The sequence below is a fragment of the Ranitomeya imitator genome, chromosome 9, assembly GCF_032444005.1.
Source record: "Ranitomeya imitator isolate aRanImi1 chromosome 9, aRanImi1.pri, whole genome shotgun sequence".
NCBI classification, from domain to species: domain Eukaryota; kingdom Metazoa; phylum Chordata; class Amphibia; order Anura; family Dendrobatidae; genus Ranitomeya; species Ranitomeya imitator.
The window spans coordinates 8,013,152-8,035,837 of NC_091290.1; the positions used below are offsets into that span (position 1 = coordinate 8,013,152).

General features: G+C 44.0%; 1 protein-coding gene across 4 annotated transcripts in view; it reads left to right on the forward strand.

The window, feature by feature from the left end:
- Positions 1–8,703, forward strand: part of SPI1 (Spi-1 proto-oncogene) — a 52,133-nt gene extending 43,430 nt beyond the window's left edge. For 2 of the 4 annotated variants that reach the window (XM_069739730.1, XM_069739728.1), the window contains exons 2-5: positions 3,567–3,657; positions 7,003–7,205; positions 7,398–7,554; positions 8,058–8,703. In XM_069739730.1, coding sequence (XP_069595831.1) covers positions 3,567–3,657; positions 7,003–7,205; positions 7,398–7,554; positions 8,058–8,374 — 768 coding nt within the window. In that variant the 3' untranslated portion in view covers positions 8,375–8,703. The remainder of the gene's footprint in view (positions 1–3,566; positions 3,658–7,002; positions 7,206–7,397; positions 7,555–8,057) is intronic. The other 2 variants (XM_069739731.1, XM_069739729.1) reach the window with 1 other exon arrangement.
- Positions 8,704–22,686: the final 13,983 nt, after the last annotated feature.

Here is a 22,686-nt window from a genome sequence, read left to right on the forward strand (position 1 = left end):
CTGATCACTGAGGTCCCAGCACATGGATTACTGCTGATCACTGAGGTGCCTCCACATGGATTACTTGCTGATCACTGAGGTCCCAGCACATGGATTACTCCTGATCACTGAGGTCCCAGCACATAGATTACTCCTGATCACTGAGGTCCCAGCACATGGATTACTCCTGATCACTGAGGTCCCAGCACATGGATTACTGCTGATCACTGAGGTCCCAGCACATGGATTACTCCTGATCACTGAGATCCCAGCACATGGATTACTCCTGATCACTGAGGTCAAAGCACATGGATTACTCCTGATCACTGAGATCCCAGCACATAGATTACTCCTGATCACTGAGGTCCCAGCACATGGATTACTGTTGATCACTGAGGTCCCAGCACATGGATTACTGTTGATCACTGAGGTCCCAGCACATGGATTACTGTTGATCACGGAGGTCCCAGCACATGAATTACTGTTGATCACTGAGGTCCCAGCACATGGATTACTCCTGATCACTGAGGTCCCAGCACATGGATTACTGCTGATCACTGAGGTGCCTCCACATGGATTACTCCTGATCATTGAGGTCCCAGCACATGGATTACTCCTGATCACTGAGGTCCCAGCACATAGATTACTCCTGATCACTGAGGTCCCAGCACATGGATTACTGTTGATCACTGAGGTCCCAGCACATGGATTACTGTTGATCACTGAGGTCCCAGCACATGGATTACTGTTGATCACGGAGGTCCCAGCACATGAATTACTGTTGATCACTGAGGTCCCAGCACATGGATTACTCCTGATCACTGAGGTCCCAGCACATGGATTACTGCTGATCACTGAGGTGCCTCCACATGGATTACTCCTGATCATTGAGGTCCCAGCACATGGATTACTCCTGATCACTGAGGTCCCAGCACATGGATTACTCCTGATCACTGAGGTCCCAGCACATGGATTACTGTTGATCACTGAGGTCCCAGCACATGGATTACTTGCTGATCACTGAGGTCCCAGCACATGGATTACTGATGATCACTGAGGTCCCAGCACATGGATTACTCCTGATTACTGAGGTCCCAGCACATGGATTACTGCTGATCACTGAGGTCCCAGCACATGGATTACTGCTGATCACTGAGGTCCCAGCACATGGATTACTGCTGATCACAGGTCCCAGCACATGGATTACTCTTGATCATTGAGGTCCCAGCACATGGATTACTGCTGATCAATGAGGTCCCACCACATGGATTACTCCTAATCATTTAGGTCCCAGCACATGGATTACTGCTGATCATTGAGGTCCCTCCACATAGATTACTCCTGATCATTGAGGTCCCAGCACATGGATTACTGCTGATCACTGAGGTCCCAGCACATGGATTACTGTTGATCACTGGGGTCCCAGCAGGAAGAGACTGTAGATCAGCCTATTATTAGAAGGTGCTCTTGACAAGTAGGGATCATTCAAACAGAGAACCCCTTTAATATTAATCACCAAGTTTAGGAATAAAAGGTGGACATTCTGTAGGTCTAGATGGAATGAAGGACTTATTACTGACTTTTAAAATGGAAAGCTCGTATATGGGACTGCAACTCAACACAAGACAAAGATATTGACTACTGCCAGGTACGATCGGGACACATTTGAGATGGACGGTGATGAACTGGAAGTTGTAAAGGACTTCAAGCTACTTGGATCTATGATCACTCACGATGGAGCGACAACACCAGAAATCAGTAGGAGAATCGCTATGGGCAAATCAACAATGGAGTCAGTGGACAAGGTCTTCAAATTGAGGAAGATTTCACTGGCGATGAAGACACAGCTCCTACAAAGTCTGGTCTTTTCTGTGGTAATATAAGGATGCGAAACCAGGACGCTAAAGAAACAAGACAGAAGAAGAATCAACGCCTTCGAAATGTGGTGCTGGAGATGGATGTTATCAATATCATGGATGGCAAGAAGAAAAAAAAAATCAAGTTTGGAACAAATGAAGCCAGACATGTCACTGGAGGCAATGATCACCAAGCTACGACTTGTCTACCGTGGACACATCATACGAGGAGATCAATCACTGGAGAAAGACATCATGGTCGGAAGAATAGAAGGAACAAGGTGAAGACGAAGACCAGCAACCCAATGGCTTGGTACAATCAAGATAAAGACCCTGGTGGACTTATCAAGGCTTCCACAAGATCAACCTTCCTTCCTATAGATCGTTCATTCATCAAGTCACCATGGCTCGAGATTATGCAAAAGTCTGTTAAAGCAAAAAAAAAAACTGTAACTCTAGGATAAAGATGAGGAGAGATTTCGTGAGACAAAGGAGTCAGAGTTCTGGACCACGTTGCGATGAAACATGCTTTATAATGTGATTTAGGAAAGTTTTATGACATTTATAAAGTATCCAAAAAAGAGAACATGGCTAAAAGGAGTAAAACGTGCGCCCCGTTATTCATGGTACATGCATGAGAGCTCAAAGAGTTCAGAAATGCTACTAAATAGATAAGTCCAACAAAACAAGAATATATGTGCCATAGAGAAAGCTGAGGATGGAAGCTGGGACAAAGTCTGGTCGGACCTATTGCCTTTCCACGTGGTGGTGGGTGCCCTGTAAGTGCTCTGACTGTTGATAGATCCTATAATATTAGCCAATGTCAGTTAAAGTGAAAAAATCAGGAGCGGCACAGTCCCCAGTATTGTGGTTTTTCCGAGACTTAAGATCAGGGTATGTTGCGGCACATCATGAACTACAACACCGCTTGCATAGGACCTTAGGTGCTCTTCAGAAAAAAAGATATCTATCTGCACAATCCACGTAAGAAAGGTAACGAAGGCACTTAGCAGTCTTGTATGGGTCCCATAGAAGCGCAGGCACAGCGCGAAACGGCCGTCGTCTTCCCCTGCTCACACGAGCTTCGGCTCCCTCTCCCCTGGCTATGAATTTTATCTGGAGTTGGTATCAATAAAGAATTGACTTTTTGAAGACTGGTGAGAGCCTTCGTTACCTTTCTTACGTGGATTTTGCCTATAATATTAGCAATACTAGAATTTCTGAGTCCTTCTACCTTGGGAAGAGGAGAGATTCGCATGGACTCTTCTGCTGGTGGTGGTAGAATGGAGCTGCGTTGTGATTTCTGCTCTCGTCTGCCCCTTTAATCTATTCATCCCATGCGGCTGATATGATCCAGTTTACCGTCTGTAGACCTCTCCAACGTCACATTTCTGGTACGGCCAGTTATTCCCATTTATCGCTGATTTGCGATGCATGCTGGATTCCCAAACATCCTGCGTAGTCTTCTTCTCTTGACGGCACCCAGTTCAGAAGGACAATTTGGTACGCAGCCCTAAAACTATTCTGGTTCGCCAACAGAGTAGGAATTTTGGGATGATCCCTCCTATAAGAGTCGACCGCAATCAGCTAGTGGAAAGTCTGACTTTGAGACTTTACTGGGAAGCCTCACATACCAGAATCATAGGAGCAATGGCCAATCTGAGGGCATCTGACACCTTTGTCATCCATTTATGACCTTTATTAACTCTTTTTCATCTTTCTCTTTCTCAGACTCATCCGGAAGAGCTGGTTCCCTATGAGCCGGAGGTGTACCGTCCACCCCCTGAATATTACCAGTACCTCAGTGACAGTGAAAGCCATGGTAATTATTGCATAAGTTGTGAAAATGAAGGTGTGGATCTGGATATATCAAACAAAACAAGAACAAACAAAGAATTAGAGAAATGTTGCATTTTTTTGATGGATTTTCTAGTATAGTTTTCATATAGTAATAGTTGTGCATGTGGAACTGCAGCTCAGCCCTGTCCTCGTCTAATGTGAACAGGTGTGGTGCTTCGTCTAGGAAAACGCAGCTATGTTTTTTTTTTTTAAATTCTGCACTTTCCCTTTAAATGCTGTGGACATCGCTGACATTAAAAATGATTTTTTTCATCTATGTTATTGGTTGCCTTTGATTTAAAAAGTATTTCTAAGTTGCATTCAGCAATTGTCATTCCTTCATTGTCAGTCTCTTGATATTCAGTTTACGAATTGCTCTGAGTTTAAGAATTTTCTTTTGAAAACATTTTCCCATAGTAATAATACAGGATGGACATGAAATTTGTGCTCCCCACAGTAACACATGCTATATGTGAGGTCTGCGTGGCCTCCCAGTAATACAGGCTGTATGTGAGGTCTGCGTGGCCTCCCAGTAATACAGGCTGGAGGTGAGGTCTGTGTGTCCTCCCAGTAATACAGGCTGGATGTGAGGTCTGCGTGGCCTCCCAGTAATACAGGCTGGGTGTGAGGTCTGTGTGTCCTCCCAGTAATACAGGCTGGGTGTGAGGTCTGTGTGTCCTCCCAGTAATACAGGCTGGATGTGAGATCTGTGTCCTCCCAGTAATGCAGGCTGGATGTGAGATCTGTGTGTCCTCCCAGTAATACAGACTGGGTGTGAGGTCTGTGTGTCATCCCAGTAAAACAGGCTGGATGTGAGGTCTGTGTGTCCTCCCAGTAATACAGGCTGGGTGTGAGGTCTGTGTGTCCTCCCAGTAATACAGGCTGGGTGTGAGGTCTGTGTGTCCTCCCAGTAATACAGGCTGGATGTGAGGTCCGTGTCCTCCCAGTAATACAGGCTGGGTCTGAGGTCTGTGTGTCCTCCCAGTAATACAGGCTGGGTCTGAGGTCTGTGTGTCCTCCCAGTAATACAGGCTGGAGGTGAGATCTGTGTGTCCTCCCTGTAATACAGGTGGATCTGGGGCCTGTGTTTCGTTCCAGTAATACAGGCTGGATGTGAGGTCTGCGTGGCCTCCCAGTAATACAGGCTGGGTGTGAGGTCTGTGTGTCCTCCCAGTAATACAGGCTGGAGGTGAGATCTGTGTGTCCTCCCTGTAATACAGGCTGGATCTGGGGCCTGTGTTTCGTTCCAGTAATACAGGCTGGATGTGAGGTCTGCATGGCCTCCCAGTAATACAGACTGGATGTGAGGCTTGGTGTTCCTCCTAGTAATAGAGACTGGATCTGGGGCCTGTGTTTGCTTCCAGTAATACAGGCTGGATGTGGGGTCTGTGTCTCCTCCCAGTAATAGAAGCTGGATGTGAGGCATGTGTGTGTCCACCCAGTAATACATCCTGGATGAGAGGTCTGTTTGTACCCCCAGTAATACAGGCTGTATGTGAAATATGTATGTCCTCCCAGTAATACAGGTTGTATGTGAGGTCTGCGTGTCCTCCCTGTAATACAGGCTTGATGTGGGCCCTGCATGTCCTCTCAGTACTACAGGCTTAATGTGAGGTCTGTGTGTCCTCCCAGTAATACAGACTGGATATGAGGTTTGTGTGTCCTTCCAGTAATACAGGCTGGATTTGAGGTCTGTGTATCTATCCCAGTAATACAGGCTGGATGTGAGGTTTGTGTGTCCTTCCAGTAATACAGGCTGGATTTGAGGTCTGTGTATCTATCCCAGTAATACAGGCTGGATATGAGGTTTGTGTGTCCTTCCAGTAATACAGGTTGGATTTGAGGTCTGTGTATCTATCCCAGTAATACAGGCTGGATATGAGGTTTGTGTGTCCTTCCAGTAATACAGGCTGGATTTGAGGTCTGTGTATCTATCCCAGTAATACAGGCTGGATATGAGGTTTGTGTGTCCTTCTAGTAATACAGGCTGTATTTGAGGTCTGTGTATCTATCCCAGTAATACAGGCTGGATGTGAGGTCTGTGTGTCCTCCCTGTAATACAGGCTGGATGTGAGGTCTGTGTGTCCTTCCAGTAATACAGGCTGGATGTGAGGTCTGTGTCCTCCCAGTAATACAGGCTGGGTGTGAGGCTTGGTGTTCCTCCCAGTAATAGAGACTGGATCTGGGGCCTGTGTTTGCTTCCAGTAATACAGGCTGGATTTGAGGTATGTGTGTTCTCCCAGTACTACAGGCTGGATATGAGGTTTGTGTGTCCTTCCAGTAATACAGGCTGGATTTGAGGTCTGTGTATCTATCCCAGTAATACAGGCTGGATATGAGGTTTGTGTGTCCTTCCAGTAATACAGGTTGGATTTGAGGTCTGTGTATCTATCCCAGTAATACAGGCTGGATATGAGGTTTGTGTGTCCTTCCAGTAATACAGGCTGGATTTGAGGTCTGTGTATCTATCCCAGTAATACAGGCTGGATATGAGGTTTGTGTGTCCTTCTAGTAATACAGGCTGTATTTGAGGTCTGTGTATCTATCCCAGTAATACAGGCTGGATGTGAGGTCTGTGTGTCCTCCCTGTAATACAGGCTGGATGTGAGGTCTGTGTGTCCTTCCAGTAATACAGGCTGGATGTGAGGTCTGTGTCCTCCCAGTAATACAGGCTGGGTGTGAGGCTTGGTGTTCCTCCCAGTAATAGAGACTGGATCTGGGGCCTGTGTTTGCTTCCAGTAATACAGGCTGGATTTGAGGTATGTGTGTTCTCCCAGTACTACAGGCTGGATATGAGGTTTGTGTGTCCTTCCAGTAATACAGGCTGGATTTGACGTCTGTGTATCTATCCTAGTAATACAGGCTGGATTTGACGTCTGTGTAACTATCCCAGTAATACAGGCTGGATGTGAGGTTTGTGTGTCCTTCCAGTAATACAGGCTGGATTTGAGGTCTGTGTATCTATCCCAGTAATACAGGTTGGATTTGAGGTTTGTTTGTCCTTCTAGTAATACAGGCTGGATTTGAGGTCTGTGTATCTATCCCAGTAATACAGGCTGGATGTTAGGTCTTTGTGTGCAGGATGCTGCTGTCTTCAGTGGAGTGATGCGTTCTTTGTGTTTTCTCTGCCATCCCTGAGAATATAAATGCTTTTTTTACTCTACTCTCTAAACACTCTGATATGCCAGGTACAAACTGTCTGTTGCTTCTAGGAAAAAGGTGTCTATAATCTTTAAATATCATTAATCCGCAAAAGAAAAAACATAAAAATAGGAAGAAAGACCAAGAAAACAACATATGAAATAACTGATGACTAATCCTGCCTTAGCTTCCATCCTAGAACATTACTGGGAATACCCCCCGCACATACATGGAGATCTTGATGGATTCCCTGATTCACAGCTCACAGAGCTGCAAAGTGTTCAACCCCCCCAGCTGCAACATTTGTACCGACACATGGAGATTGAACAAATGCACGTCCTGGATCCTACAATGACGGCAGCGCATTCGCAATTACCACTGACCCACCAGGTATGCAATCGCGACCATGCCACAAAGCTATTTGCCAGCTCCGGTTATATCAACTTCTAGGAGGCTCCAGGAAAAATGGGAATTTCACTTTTTGTTTCATTGTTTTTGTAGTACTTTTTCAGAACTGCCTTAAATGTGAAACTTACCCTTGCCAATATATCACAGGGACTGTATATCTTTGTTCTCTTCAAGGTGTCCTATCTCCCTCGCATTTGTCTGCCATACCCATCACCTGCGCCCCCCAGCTCAGAAGAAGATGACCATGAAAGGCAAAGCCCTCCTTTGGAAGTGTCAGATGGAGAGATGGATCCACGAGACACTAGTTATGGGATGCTTCTTGGAGAATCAGGTCAGGATCTCCTTTCTGCTCTCTCTTCTGTACACAGTAGTGGTTTGGAGTCGTAAATGTATTGTCCACTTCTATTGGCTTCCAAAAATGGAAAGTTCTCAAAGTCCAACCAATACGGGTTATCCCATGAACAACATTTATCGCCCAACGATGGCATAGATGACAAATGTGTGACAGGTGTGTGTCTGACTGTTAGGACCTCCAAAGATGGGGTTCTTGTGTGACTGGAGTGACGTGACCACTACTCTAGTCATGGTCTACAGGAGCAATGGTCAGACATGCACACTACGGCACCTATAGACTCATGAAAGTGAACACATTGGAGCATGTGCAGTACCACTCCATTCACTTCGAACGTTGAGACCTCGTTCTCGGAATCGGTGCAGATCCCAGTGGTAAAACCCCCAGCAGATCATACATTTATCACTTATCCTCTTGGAGGAATAATCTCTCTAGGTTTCTCCAATACTGTTTTCTTAGAACCTTTCATCTTCTATTTGCAGGAAGTAAGAAGAAGATCCGTCTATACCAGTTCCTTCTAGAGCTACTGCACAATGGAGACATGAAAGATAGCATTTGGTGGGTGGATAAAGACAAAGGAACCTTCCAATTTTCCTCCAAGCACAAAGAAGCTCTTGCCCATCGTTGGGGTATTCAAAAAGGCAACCGCAAGAAGATGACTTATCAGAAAATGGCCAGGGCATTGCGCAACTACGGCAAGACGGGAGAAGTCAGGAAGGTCAAGAAGAAGTTGACGTATCAGTTCAGTGGCGAGGTCCTGCTCAAGATGTACAGCGGGAGGAAGCACTTCCATCATTAAGATCCATACGTCTACTCCATCCACAGCACGGAGAGGCTCTTCACCAATCCTTTGGTACGAAAGACTCTACATGTAAAAGTAACATTCCTTTGTAAATATTAATATTATAGTAATTATTTTTTTTTATTTGGTTGGCGAGTGTTACCGTGCCGTAGAAAAAAAGGGTGCGAGACCAGAGAAGGTGGCGACATTCCGAATATCAGAAGATCCAGATTTCAGCATTATTACAAATATTACCATGTACAATATCTCACCCGAGGATCCAAAAATATCAGAACAAATTTTTTTCTCAGTGTTAATAAAATATTTTTAATTGCTCGAAAGAGAAAGCTTTATCAAAAATTGTCATATTTGGGGACATAATATAAAGATTTCAGATTTATTTGGATGTTCAGTGTTACGGATCCCTTCTCCGTGGTGTCACTTATTCGTCACGTGCCTGCTTTCAGACGTGACTTGGGGTTGTGCCTGCAAGGGTTAATCTATCTCCCCACTCTCAGTCCAGCATTCAACCTCTGTCCTATGCTATAATGGGAGCATAAATCACACACCAACCCAGGCCACACACCCGCTCATACGCGCTGCCACCACTCATCGAATACACGGGCGATGAGTCCCGGACTAATAATAATACTAATAAAAATATGTCTATCACTCATAAGGCTCACACACCTTTAGGCTATGGATTCTTTTAGAACATTCAAGGTTCAACATGTTAAAGTTTTATACTTTAATAACAAAAAGTTCAATGCTTGCAATAAGAAAAATATATAAAAATATGATAATAAAATGAGATACAACTTATGCCAAACAGTGTCAAAATAAGCAGGAAAATACTTACAGAAATCATCTAACTGGTAGTTTGCTTTCTGCTCCCTGAGGGGGGGGGGTATGAATGAAGTTGGTGGAACACATCAGCTTCTCAGGCTGCCCTCACATGTGAACACAATTCTCTGTCTGCAGCCTAAATTTATAACTTTGGTCTGAGGTCAGGTTCCAAGACCTAGAAGGTGCCAAATGTTGCTTTTCTTCTCGTCCCTAGCTAGACCCCCTGGTGAGATATGGAGACAGAATCTCTACTAGTCCCAAGGAAGTACCTATTAACACCTAGGTGCGACTTGCCTTCAGGACAGATGTTACATTATCACTAGTCACACATATAACCCTAGACATATGTCCCTACACATATATATATATATATATATATATATATATATATATTTCACCACATTCAGTTTGCAGTTTTGTCACATATGTCAAACTGTGGATGATGGTAGGAGAGGATTTCATCCATTGAGTTAACTCCTGCAGTTCTGCTCTTTGAGGTCTTCTGAGAGATGCCTTAATTTATCCCCGACCTGACAAGTCCCATGGGGCTTCCTTGGGCTTTGACTCCAGGCACCAGCCGTATAACTGTGGCCATTTTTTACTTCCAATAAGATAACGAATAGACATTAAAATGTCATTGCTGTAGACGCTGTTCTTAAACGTTGCTTCTATCTCTCTTGTAACATCTCTTGCCATAAAAATAATTACTTCACCATTCTGAAAAAGCCAAAGGAAGTTACAACAGACGTGTGCACCTCTTGCAGCCGCTGACGTGTCACGGTTTGATGGACAGGTCTTCTGGATGTACAAAGAGAACAAGACGCTCCAATGTCTCGGTGGGGTTAGATGATTGGATTTTATCATTTATATTAGAGTCAAAGAAAATGATTCTCAGGACCCTGGCCAGGAACCATGTCAGTATTCTGTGGCCCCCATTGAATCTTCTCCTACCTTCTGGCATCCCTTGTTTTTCTTTTGATCAGGAGGTCTGGCACCATGTAAACGTTGTGGCATGAAACATGCATGAAATATCGCCAGGGTTTCTAATCAGAAGAGTAGTTAGGAGGAGGTTTGCAGGGCTCTGGTCTGGCACCCTATGGACTATCAATATGGCCACTGAACCGGTGTCATAGAATCATAGAATGTTAGAGTTGGAAGGGACCTCCAGCGTAATCGTGTCCAACCCCCTGCTCAATGGAGGAGTCACTAAACCATCTCAGACCGATGTCTGTCCAGCCTCTGTCTGAAGACTTCCGTTGAAGGGGAACTCACCACCTCTCGTGGCCGCCTGTTCCACTCATTGGTCACCCTCACTGTCAAAAAGTTTTTTTCTAATATATAATCTGTATCTTCTCCCTTTCAGTTTCATTCCATTGCTTCTCGTGTTTCCAGGTGTAAATGAGAATAATGATGATCCCACTACACTGTGACAGCCCTTCAGATATTTGTAGACAGCTATTAAGTCTCATTCCCAGATCCTTTAACCGTTCCTCATAGGACATACTTTGCCGTCCGTTCACCATCGTGGTCTCTCTTCTCTGAATTTGCTCCCGTTTTTCAATGTCTTTTATAAAATGTGGTGCCCAGAACTGGACCCAGTTTTCCAGATGAGGCCTGACCAAGGAGGAGCAGAGAGGGATAATTACTTCACGTGATCTAGACACTATGCTTCTCTTAATACATCTTAGAACTGTTTGCCTTTTTTGCTGCTGCATCACCCTGTTGATTCATGTGCAGCCTGTGATCTATTACTATGCCCAAGTCTTTCTCACACGTGCTGTTGCTTAGTTCTATTCCTCCAATGTAGATGTAGTTTTCATTTTTCTTGCCCAGATGTAGAATCTTGCATTTCTCTCTGTTTAATACCATTCTATTAGTCGCTGCCCATTGTTTAAGCTTATCTAGATCCTTTTGCATCCTTCCTCTGTCTTCTGTAGTGTTAGCTATCCCTCCTAGCTTTGCATCGTCTGCAAATTTGATTAGTTTACCTTCATGAGAGGGATCATAATTACTTCACTGATCTAGACTCTATGCTCCTCTTAATACTGTCCTGGGAATCACTTTGCTCATCGCTAATATCTCTCAGTATATTGTAACGTGAGGACTTTAGTAGAAGATTTCGCTTGAAATTACTCTCACCTATATCTCAAGTCATTGACGGTTATGATCAGAGAAGCCAAAACGTTAGAATGCCCCAAAAAATTGTCATTCTGCTTCCTACACAAATAATTAGTAAAAACACCTCACTGGCATTTTGTCATTTTTATAAAACCATTGACCACTGGAGAAGGTGCCCTATCACTAGCATCCATAGGCCACCAACCACATGGTCTTCTTATAGTTTTTCTTTCATATGTACAGCAAGAGTCAAGACCGCTTCAGATTCCTGACTAACCCAGGAAGCTTCTCATCTCGCTATACTCCCTCTTCTGCTACAAATGGAAGACTCGATTTTGGCTGGTTGGAAAGGCTGGGGTTGTGGATCCATCCAGTCCCTGCAGATATTAATGGTCACTTTTAGGATGGCTACCATATCGACCCCTCCTGCAGTTTTGCCTTTTCACTTCAGGAGGGGTCAATATGGTACCCATCCTGCAAAGGTTTCCAGCACTGGACGCCTGTGCTAGATAGCAATGATGGACATAAAGCCGGACTTCTAGATTTATAGACTATCATAATTCATATAGCTCATTTACATCACATCCTAAAAGCTCCTCCTTTTATAAAGTCAGGTTATAACTTTCTATAGGAACATTTTTGACTCTTTATCACCATTAAGTTCAATTCTTTGTTAACCTGAATTTATCCAAAATTATAGATTTCTTAACCCCTTCCCGACCTCCGCCGTACTATTACGGTGGAGGTCGGGTCCCCTGCCCGCAATAGCGGAGGGTGAAATCGCGATTCACCCACCGCTATTAACCAGTTAAATGCCGACAGCGGAATTTAACCGCCGCTTCCGGCCGCGCGGCCGGAAATGATCGCATCGCCGACCCCCGTGACATGATCGGGGGTCAGCCATGCGTCAGGATGGTAAACATAGAGATCCTTGAGACCTTTATGGTTACTGAGGCCGGCCTTATCTGAGCGCCACTCTGTGGTCGGCGCTCATAGCACACCTGCATTTCAGCTACATAGGAGCAATCTGATGATTGCTGCTATGTAGCAGAGCCGATCGAGTTGTGCCAGCTTCTAGCCTCCCATGGAGGCTATTGAAGCATGGCAAAAGTTAAAAAAAAAATGTTTTAAAAAATATGAAAAAATTAAAAAAAAATAAAAGTTTAAATCACCCCCTTTTCCCCCATTCAAAATAAAAGAATAAAAAACAAAAAAACAAAAACATACTGTACACATATTCGGTATCGCCGCGTTCAGAATCGCCTGATCTATCAATAAAAAAAAGGATTAACCTGATCACTAAACAGCGTAGCGAGAAAAAAATTAGAAACGCCAGAATTACGGTTTTTTGGTCGCCGTGACATTTCATTAAAATTTAATAACTGGCGATCAAAAGAACGTATCTGCACCAAAGTGGTATCATTAAAAATGCCAGGTTGGCACACAAAAAAATAAGCCCTCACCCGACCCCAGATCACGAAAAATGGAGACGCTACGGGTATTGGAAAATGGCACTTTTTTTTTTAGCAAAGTTTGGATTTTTTTTTACCACTTAAATAAAACGTAACCTAGTCATGTTAGGTGTCTATGAACTCATACTGACCTGGAGAATCCAAATGACAGGTCAGTTTTAGCAAAAAAGCCAAACAAAAAAACAAGTGTGGGATTGCACTTTTTTTTGCAATTTCACCGCACTTGGAATTTTTTTCCTGTTTTCTAGTACATGACATGCTAAAACCAATGATGTTGTGGAAAAGTGCAACTTGTCCCGCAAAAAACAAGTCCTCACATGGCCATATTGACGGAAAAATAAAAAAAGTTATGGCTCTGGGAAGGAGAGGAGCGAAAAACGAGAACGCAAAAACGGAAAAGGGCAAGGTCGTGAAGGGGTTAATATGTCTTACTTAATTTTACTGACACCAAAGTCTCCCTGTATAGCCTAAGCTTATACATTTCTGGTGGTCTGCCGCCACCACTAGGGGGAGCACAGGTGCTGACTGCATACCCCTGCCTACATACAGACGTCACAGTATTTCCAGATGTATGTAGCATCCATTGGACGGCACAGGAGCAGCGCATGCGCCATCAGTGGGGGCTGGCTTTATGATAGAATGATTGACAAGCAGTACTCCTTTAGGATGCAGAATAATCCAGAGCATCATATCAGCAGATCGCATTGTGAACTTCCCTAGAAGGAATACATTCAATAATTGATTTATATTTGATAAAGTTTATTTAAAAAAAGTTCACGGTTACATTAAAAATCAAGTATTTCTATAAAAATTGGTTTTACTTTGCAAAAGTGTTAAAAAATAAAAAAAGTCATTGCGTCATGATCTATTTAATAAACTTAATGCATTTTTAAACCATATGATGAAGGCAAGGTCGGACTGGGATGCCAAGGGTCCACCAGCAGCCAACTCTAGGGCCCCCCTTTCAACTAAATGCTATAATAAATAATAATAATAATAATAAGACATTATCCTCAATCAAAAATTGATATAATGAACTGGATAGATTGTAAATGAATAAGATGCTGCCTTTGTCTGTACATAGTGATTCAAGTATATTGTGCCAAGTACATTTAGATTGTGAGCCCCATCAGGGACAGTGATGATAATGTGTGCAAACTGTAAAGCGCTGCGGAATATGTTAGCGCTATATAAAAAAAAATAAAGAAAAAAAATAAAGAAAGTACTACCATATAGGAGAGGGGTGGCCCACCAGAGGATTCTCCTGTTCTCCGGTGGGCCAGTCCAAGCTTGAGTGACCAAATTGCAGACTTTCTAATTTTTTACCCTGCAAAAAGCTGAAAAAATAAGTGATATGAGACGTCCCACAGAAAAAAAAAAAAGAAACTAAAGAAAAGAAAAACAAAATACGGAAAAAGTTTTGGCTCTCCCCAAAATTTCATTTTTCTATTACTTGCTATTATTTAAAAAAAGTAGCAAACGGAATGAAAACTACACATATCTGGTATCACAGAAATTGTACTGACCCGAAGAATAACTGTAACAAGTTATTTATGACACGCGGTGCATGGCGTGAATTTAGAAAGCAAAAAAAAAGGCGCAATTGCTGCACAAAAAGTTAATTAAAAGTTTATCAATAAGTTATACGGTATGTACCCCTATATGGTGCAAATGAAAAATGACCAGTTCTCCAAATAGGATGATGCAAAATTAAAAAAAAAAAAACTGGGGTCAATCTTTAAGGGGTTAATGCTTAATACAATTCCGTCTCACAATGTATAAAATATGGGGGGTGTTGTAGCTGCATACGAGGCAGTATGTTCCGCAGACGTGACGGCTTGAGGTTGCGATGTTTGCACAGGGTCTGGATCTTTCACAATCCTTCTTGAGACATCTGGAAATTTTGAGCACATTAAGCAATTTCCCCACCACCCACATGTCATTATTATTCTCCGACATGGCAACAGCGAGCGGGGGTCAGTCTGTGATTCACCGAGAAGTTGTTAAGCATCACCCATAGATCTATATAAACCAGGGTCCAACTGGCACGATGTGTGGACTGAGATGGGAATGGATGGCAAAAACGTCCTAAATATGAAAAAATGATAGTTTTCAGTTTTGAGTTTTTCTCTTTTTGTATAGAGTTGTTTCTGGTGTTGTAGCATATCGTTGTACAAGTGCATAGGGCTGATTTGCAATATCAGACACTGCCTCAGCGACTGACAGGGGGGCCCATTTTCACCTTTAAAGAAGCTGAATGGGTGAGGGTCTCTTAGTAAATAATATGAGATTGATTCATAAAACATTTTATGAAAGAAAATAAAATTAAAAAGCTTTTGAATAGCTGTACAAAGTTTTTGAAACTTTTGTCAGTTATGCAAAAAGTTAGCGGAGCTGGCGTAAAGTGGTCAGAGCTTAGCGGAAGCGGCATTGTCTAGCACATTTACTATAATTTACGCAGCAAAAGTATAAATTACAGCAGAAATGTTCTCCTGCTTATGACAAGTTTCCATCTGCGCTAAGAGATAATTTGAAGGCCCATCATCCAGCAGCATTTTTTGTAAATTCTTCTATTATATTGCCCTTTTGGCCATATCATAAATAAAGACTTACAGAACGCTTTCGACTGTTACCCTCAAAGAGGGTTGTCTTTAGCTGGACCATATAAACTACTCAGTGGGTCCTGCGATGGGCTCAGCTGTGGAGCCCATTGCGGGACCCTTATATACTCTGACCCTCGGTGTAAAGGCAGGGGGTAGCTAAAAGCAGCAGCTCATGAGTTATATTGTCTGCACTACACACCGGGAATGAAAGTGATCCTCTACTAATCTACAATATAATGGTGGGATTGAATATTCAGTCCTAGGTCAGATTCTGTATCATGGCCCCAGATCTGGGTTCACCGTTCTGTACGGCCTTGTTTTAGTGTCCATCTGTAGAATCATCAAATCTTCCTGCAATTCTGCTGAACGGAAATTAATAGGGTTTTCCAATATTTTGAGGCTTTTCCAAAAAATACTCTGATTGCTTTGCCCTTTACTCTTAAAAGCCTTTTTTTTCAATTTTGCAGTCTGTTCTTGAATATTTTTGGGTGTCCTGGTGCCCACCTGTTTTTTCTTCTTATACCACACTTCCAGCTCACAGTTTTTTTTGCGGTTGTCAGTTCCTATAATGTATTTGCATTTGTAATTTAGGAGTCACCCATTTTTCCCACTACAACTATTTACCAGATAGCACGCCCGCCTACCCCTCGTCTAGGCATTGGTGGCCTTTGTAAGTGATATAAGCCATGGTGATCCTGGAAGGACCCCAGGCAGAAGAATGGATGGACATCACAATGTGGCTGAGGAGATGCAGTGCCGAGGACAACCGATGTCTGGATAAGAGGAAAGTACCGTCCAGCCTCGTTCTTTTTACAACATCATGGCATCTCTTAGTTTCTTCTTTGGCACATGGTTAATGCAACTAAGGCCTTAATTCACCATGCGGAGCTTCCTCTGAGCCACCATGTGCATTGAGGACCTCATGCTGTCTTCCTATGGCCGATCCGAGCTGTCCCAATATACTAATCTGGCTTGTTCTAGGGGATACCGGTCAGAAACTGGCAAAAGGATGCAGTAGTGGAGGAACAGAGTAATGGTTACATTTGGGTAATCCAATATTATAGGAGAACAAGGAGTAAGGCAGTCAGCTTGGAAGTCTGCAGGAGAGCCGAAAACGTGTCAGCAAAGAGATTATGTCAGCAACCGGAGCACCTGGTGTACCGACAGTACGAGTAACAAAGACTGAGCCTTCGAAACTTACCAAAGACCAGATCTGACCTTTGACTGTGTCAATGAGGTAGCAAGCTCAGATCCTTTCTGTGGAGGTCCACCAGGTGTGGCACATGTCACCACGCTCAAGTCATCCTCAAAACCATGTATGGGAGAAAATAGAGATCCCAGGGGCTATATGCATTGGGAGTAATAACCATCTTAGCGGCACCTTAAAGTAGTTCTCTAGCATGGTGTTGACAGAGCTTCTGCCCTTAATTTCCCAGAATCTACTCCACTGTGTGGCAGTTCAAGTGGAACCCAAATGTCCTTCCGAGCAGGTGGTAATGGCTGTAGGGGGCACTAGGGACAGATGTTAACAGGAGTAAAGAGGAAAAACAGACGAGGTACGTGGGGACAATTTTCTCAAAACTATTAAGGGTCAAGGGTTGTCTTTTCGATTATGGTAGTCACAAAGAACTCTGTAAAGAGGGTCATAATAGAAAACAAAATTCTTTAATGCCACTAATGGAGACCCTTTGAGACCTAGTGACAGAAGAGGTATGAAGACTCATGAATGGCCACGAAGATTGGAGGCCAAAAGGGCAGTAAAAGTGGAACGTGAGATGAAATTAAATGTTACAACAGGTGGATAGAATTTCGTTCACCATTCCAACCATTTTGCTGAATCGGGGACATCACCTTCGTCTGGGGTAACACATGAGGACATTTTTTCCATTGCATGTACTAAATGGCATGTCCTCCAATATCCAAATGTGAAACTAGGGGTCATTTTTCAAAGTGGAGATTTCTTACTTTGCACTTCTCGTGTCCATGCTTATCCCTTGATGAACCCTCCGTGCCTAGAAGACTTCATGGTGTGTGACCGCCTGACCTCAGAACAATAAAAGAAGACAGCTGTGGCTAACAGTGGACCCCCCAACCATCACTTGCACACAATTTCTTACTCATTCTATGGTAATCATCTATTTACCAGACAGGAATACCGAAAAAGCAGGCATTTCCTTCACGACCCCATTCATTGTAGGGCAGGGACCACTCTACCATTCTCATTGCTACAGATAGTAATTTTATATGATCGCTATCATTTCAGCAAACTTTGCATAAATGAAAAGTACACGAAAATATAAGAAAAGTTGTAATATATCTTATCGGACAAATCTGCTTATTTCCCCATTTACAAGTTAATTCTCCTCCTCCACCCTCCTGCCGCCTGAACTCATCATTCACTCTGAAATACTTCTAAAATCTCTCCCACTTAAGACAAGAGGGACTGCACGTTCACTTAGGGGTCATACTATCTCTGCCTATGGAGAGGAAGGCAGGGAGGAACAGAATGGAATTGGCAGAGAAACAATTTGTGTTGTAGATTTTAGTAACTGTTTCAGCGCACCCAGAGCTGGATTCACATCTACACTGCTTAGTATTGCTGTATAATGCCCATCATTCTCCTGCTTTCTAGTAAGTGTTTTTTTTTCTCCCCTTAGTGCAGGATTCACAGCTAAACTGCCAAGCACTGCTGTATAATGACCTCCATGCTATTGAGGAGATCAATTTGTGCTGTTACGCATCCCTTCAATTAATCTATTAGCAACAGGCCAATGGCATCGGCATAATGGACAAGTGCCTTGCCATCCCAGTGGGAATGAAGCAGTATGTGCACAATTCCCCTGCAGCACCTCTACAGGACAAGTGGAGTACTGCATTTTGTCATTGCGCTATTTTTGTGTTGCAGGAATACACGTCATCCTTCGAAAGACTCTCATAGTAGCCACTCTCCTCTTAGGCCAATTCATGGAGACGTTATTGGTTATTGAAAGATGGAGAAGAGAAATAAAAACTCAACACGTCAGAGAAATGTGATGGCACGTTCGACAGCGAATGTGCGTAATAATAGTGGAGACATTTATACATTCACTAGATGGTGGCCCGATTCTAACGCATCGGGTATTCTAGAATCTGTATGTAGTTTATTTACAAAGTTTTCAGATTAATGTAATTTACACACAGGATTCGGCTGGCCGCGAGCAATTAGTGAAGCGTGGTTCAAATTGCCACGTAGTATATTGCCCAGCCACGTAATATATTGCACAGCCACGTAGTATATTGCACAGCCACGTAGTATATAACACAACCCATGCAGTATAGAGCACAGGCCACGTAGTATATAGCACAGAGACGTAGTATATAACACAACCCATGCAGTATATAACACAGGCCACGTAGTATATAGCACAGACACGTAGTATATAGCACAGACACGTTGTATATAGCACAGACATGTAGTATATTGCCCAGCCACGTAATATATTGCACAGCCATGTAGTATATAGCACAGCCACGTAGTATATAGCACAGCCACATATAAAATTGCACAGCCACGTAGTATATTGCACAGCCACGTAGTATATTGCACAGCCACGTAGTATATAGCACAGAGACATAGTATATAACACTGCCCGTGCAGTATATAACCCAGGCCACGTAGTATAGAGCACAGGAATGTAGTATATTGCCCAGCCACGTAATATATTGCACAGCCACGTAGTATATAACACAGCCCATGTAGTGTATAGCAATGTGGGCACCATATCCCTGTTAAAAAAAGAATTAAAATAAAAAATAGTTATATACTTACCCTCCGTCGGCCCCCCGGATCCAGCTGAGGCGTTTACCGATGGCTCTCGCGACGCTCCGGTTCCAAGAGTGCATTGCAGCCTTGCGAGATGATGACGTAGCGGTCTCGCGAGACCGCTACGTCATCATCTCGCGAGACCGCAATGCATGGACCGGTCACCGGAGTGTCGCCAGGAGCGGGAAAGGCCTCGGCTGGATCCGGGGGGGCCAACGGAGGGTGAGTATATAATGATTTATTTTATTTTTTTAACATTAGATCTTTTTACTATTGATGCTGCATAGGCAACATCAGTAGTAAAAAGTTGGTCACACAGGGTTAATAGCAGTGTTAACGGAGTGCGTTACACCGCGGCATAACGCGGTCCGTTAACGCTGCCATTATTCCTTTTTGAGCGCTGACTGAAGGGGATTATGGAGCAGGCACTGACTGCGGGGAGTAAGGAGCGGCCAATTTGCTGCCGGACTGTGCCCGTCGCTGATTGGTCGCAGCCTGGCGGCCGCGACCAATCAACGACACGGGATTTCCGGGACAGACAGACAGACGGAAGTGACCCATAGACAATTATATAGTAGACTAGATGGTGGCCCGATTCTAACACATCGGGTATTCTAGAATATGTATGTAGTTTATTTATGAAGATTTTAGAATAATACATTGAATACACAGGATTCGGGCAACCGCAACCAATTAGCGAAGTGTGGTTCAAATCCCGCGCCAATTCGCGGCCGGACTGCGCCTGTCGCTGATTGTTCGCAGCCGGCCACGTAGTATATAACAGCCCACGTAGTAAATAGCACAGCCACATAGTCCATAGCACAGCCACGTAGTATATTGCGCAGCCACGTAGTATATAGCACAGCCACGTAGTATATAGCACAGCCACGTAGTATATAGCACAGCCCATGGAGTATATAGCACAGCCACGTAGTATATAACACAGCCCACGGAGTATATAGCACAGCCCACGGAGTGTATAACAGCCCACATAGCATATAACACAGCTCACGTAGTATATAACAGCCCACACACGCAGCATATAACACAGCCCACGTAGTGTATAACACAGCCCATGTAGTATATAACAGCCCTTGTCGTGTATAACCCAGCCACATAGTATATAGCACAGCCACGTAGTATATTGCACAGCCACGTAGTATATTGCACAGCCCACGTAGTATATTGCACAGCCCACGTAGTATATTGGACAGCCACGTAGTATATTGCATATCCCTGTTAAAAAAAGAATTAAAATAAAAAATAGTGATATACTCACCTTCTGTCGGCCCCTCGGATCCAGAACAGGCCTTTCCCGCTCCTCACGACGCCCTGGTGACCGCTCCATGCATTGTGGTCTCGCGAGATGATGACGTAGTTTTTCTAACATTAGATCTTTTTACTATTGATGCTGCATAGGCAGCATCAATAGTAAAAAGTTGGTCACACAGGGTTAATAGCGGTGGTAACGGAGTGCGGTACCCGCGGCATAACGCGGTCCATTAACACTGCCATTAACCGTGTGTGAGCCCTGACTGGAGGGGAGTATGGAACGGGCACTGACTGCAGGGAGGAAGGAGTGGCCATTTTGCCGCCGGACTGTGCCCGTCGCTGATTGGTCGCGGCCCAGTCACGTAGTATATTGCCCAGCTACGTAGTATATTGCTCAGCCACGTATGTAACAGGTTAAAAAATAAAAAATAAACATATACTCACCATCCGAGGGCCCCTTGTAGTCCTGTCGCCTGTGTGCGGTGTACGCGGCAGCTTCCGGTCCCAGGGTTGGTATGAGCGCAGGACCTGTGATGACGTCGCGGTCACATGACCGTGATGTCATAGAAGCTCCTTCTCTCATAGCATCCTTGGCACCACAGCCTGCCGCTTGCACTGCCGAGGACAGGACGCGACGGCGGAGGGTGAGAATAACGTTTATTTTTTTATTATTATTTGTAACGTTAGATCTTTTTACTATTGATGCTGCATACGCATCATCAATAGTAAAAAGTTGGTCACACAGGGTTAATAGCGGCGGTAACGGAGTGCGTTACACCGTGGCATAATGTGGCCCGTTACTGCTGGCATTAACCCTGTGTGAGTGGTGACTGGAGGGGAGTATGGAGCAGGCGCCGGGCACTGACTGCGGGGAGTAGGGAGGGACTAATCGGACTGTGGCCGTCGCTGATTGGTCGCGGGAGCCATGACAGGCAGCTGGCGAGACTAATCAGCGACTTGGATTTCCATGACAAGACAGAGGCCGCGACCAATGAATATCCGTAGATATAGAAAAACTGACTGAACAGCAATCTAATCTGAACTGGTGCATAACCAAAAAAGTCATATAGCAAATAGATTAATGGCTGCACTCAAAATTTACTGTGCTAAGGCAAGGAAATGTGCGATACATGAAATGGGAATAGCATAATGGCTTGTGAAATGTATGAAAAAACACATGAGATTCTTAGCACAAGATTTGGCCAAAAGTTGTGAGCCCATCCACCAATCGTCAAGGTAATCTCAGAACGGATGGGTACCTGAGCTGACTGCCTAGTGTGAACACTTACCTATGGCTAATAACGTGGTAAAGCCTGCTTTTATAGGAAGCTCAGAACCAACTGTTAGGATGTAATTATGAATATCCGTGACAGACAGAAAGACGGAAGTGACCCTTAGACAATTATATAGTAAACTAGATGGTGGCCCGATTCTAACGCATCGGGTATTCAAGAATATGCATGTCCACGTAGTATATTGCCCAGCGACGTAGTATATTGCCCAGCGACATAGTATATTGCCCACTGACGTAGTATATTGCCCAGCCCACGTAATATATTGCCCAGCCACGTAATATATTGCCCAGCCACGTAGTATATTGGCCAGCGACGTAGTATATTGCCCAGTCACGTAGTATATTGCCCAGCCACGTAATATATTGCCCAGCCATGTAGTATATTGGCCAGCGACGTAGTATATTGCCCAGTCACGTAGTATATTGCCCAGCCACGTAATATATTGCCCAGTCACGTAGTATATTGTCCAGCCACGTAGTATATTGGCCAGCGACGTAGTATATTGCCCAGCCACGTAGTATATTGGCCAGCGACGTAGTATATTGCCCAGCCCACGTAATATATTGCCCAGCCACGTAGTATATTGCCCAGCCACATATATTGTCCAGCCACGCAGTATATTGCCCAGTGACGTAGTATATTGCACAGCCCACGTAGTATATTGCACAGCGACTTTGTATACAGCACAGAGCCACGTAGTATACAGCAGAGCCACGTAGTATATTGCCCAGTGACGTAGTATATTGCACAGCCCACGTAGTATACAGCACAGAGCCACGTAGTATATTGCACAGCGACTTTGTATACAGCACAGAGCCACGTAGTATATTGCACAGCAACGTAGTATACAGCACAGAGCCACGTATATTGCCCAGTCACGTAGTATATTGCCCAGTGACGTAGTATATTGGCCAGCCACGTG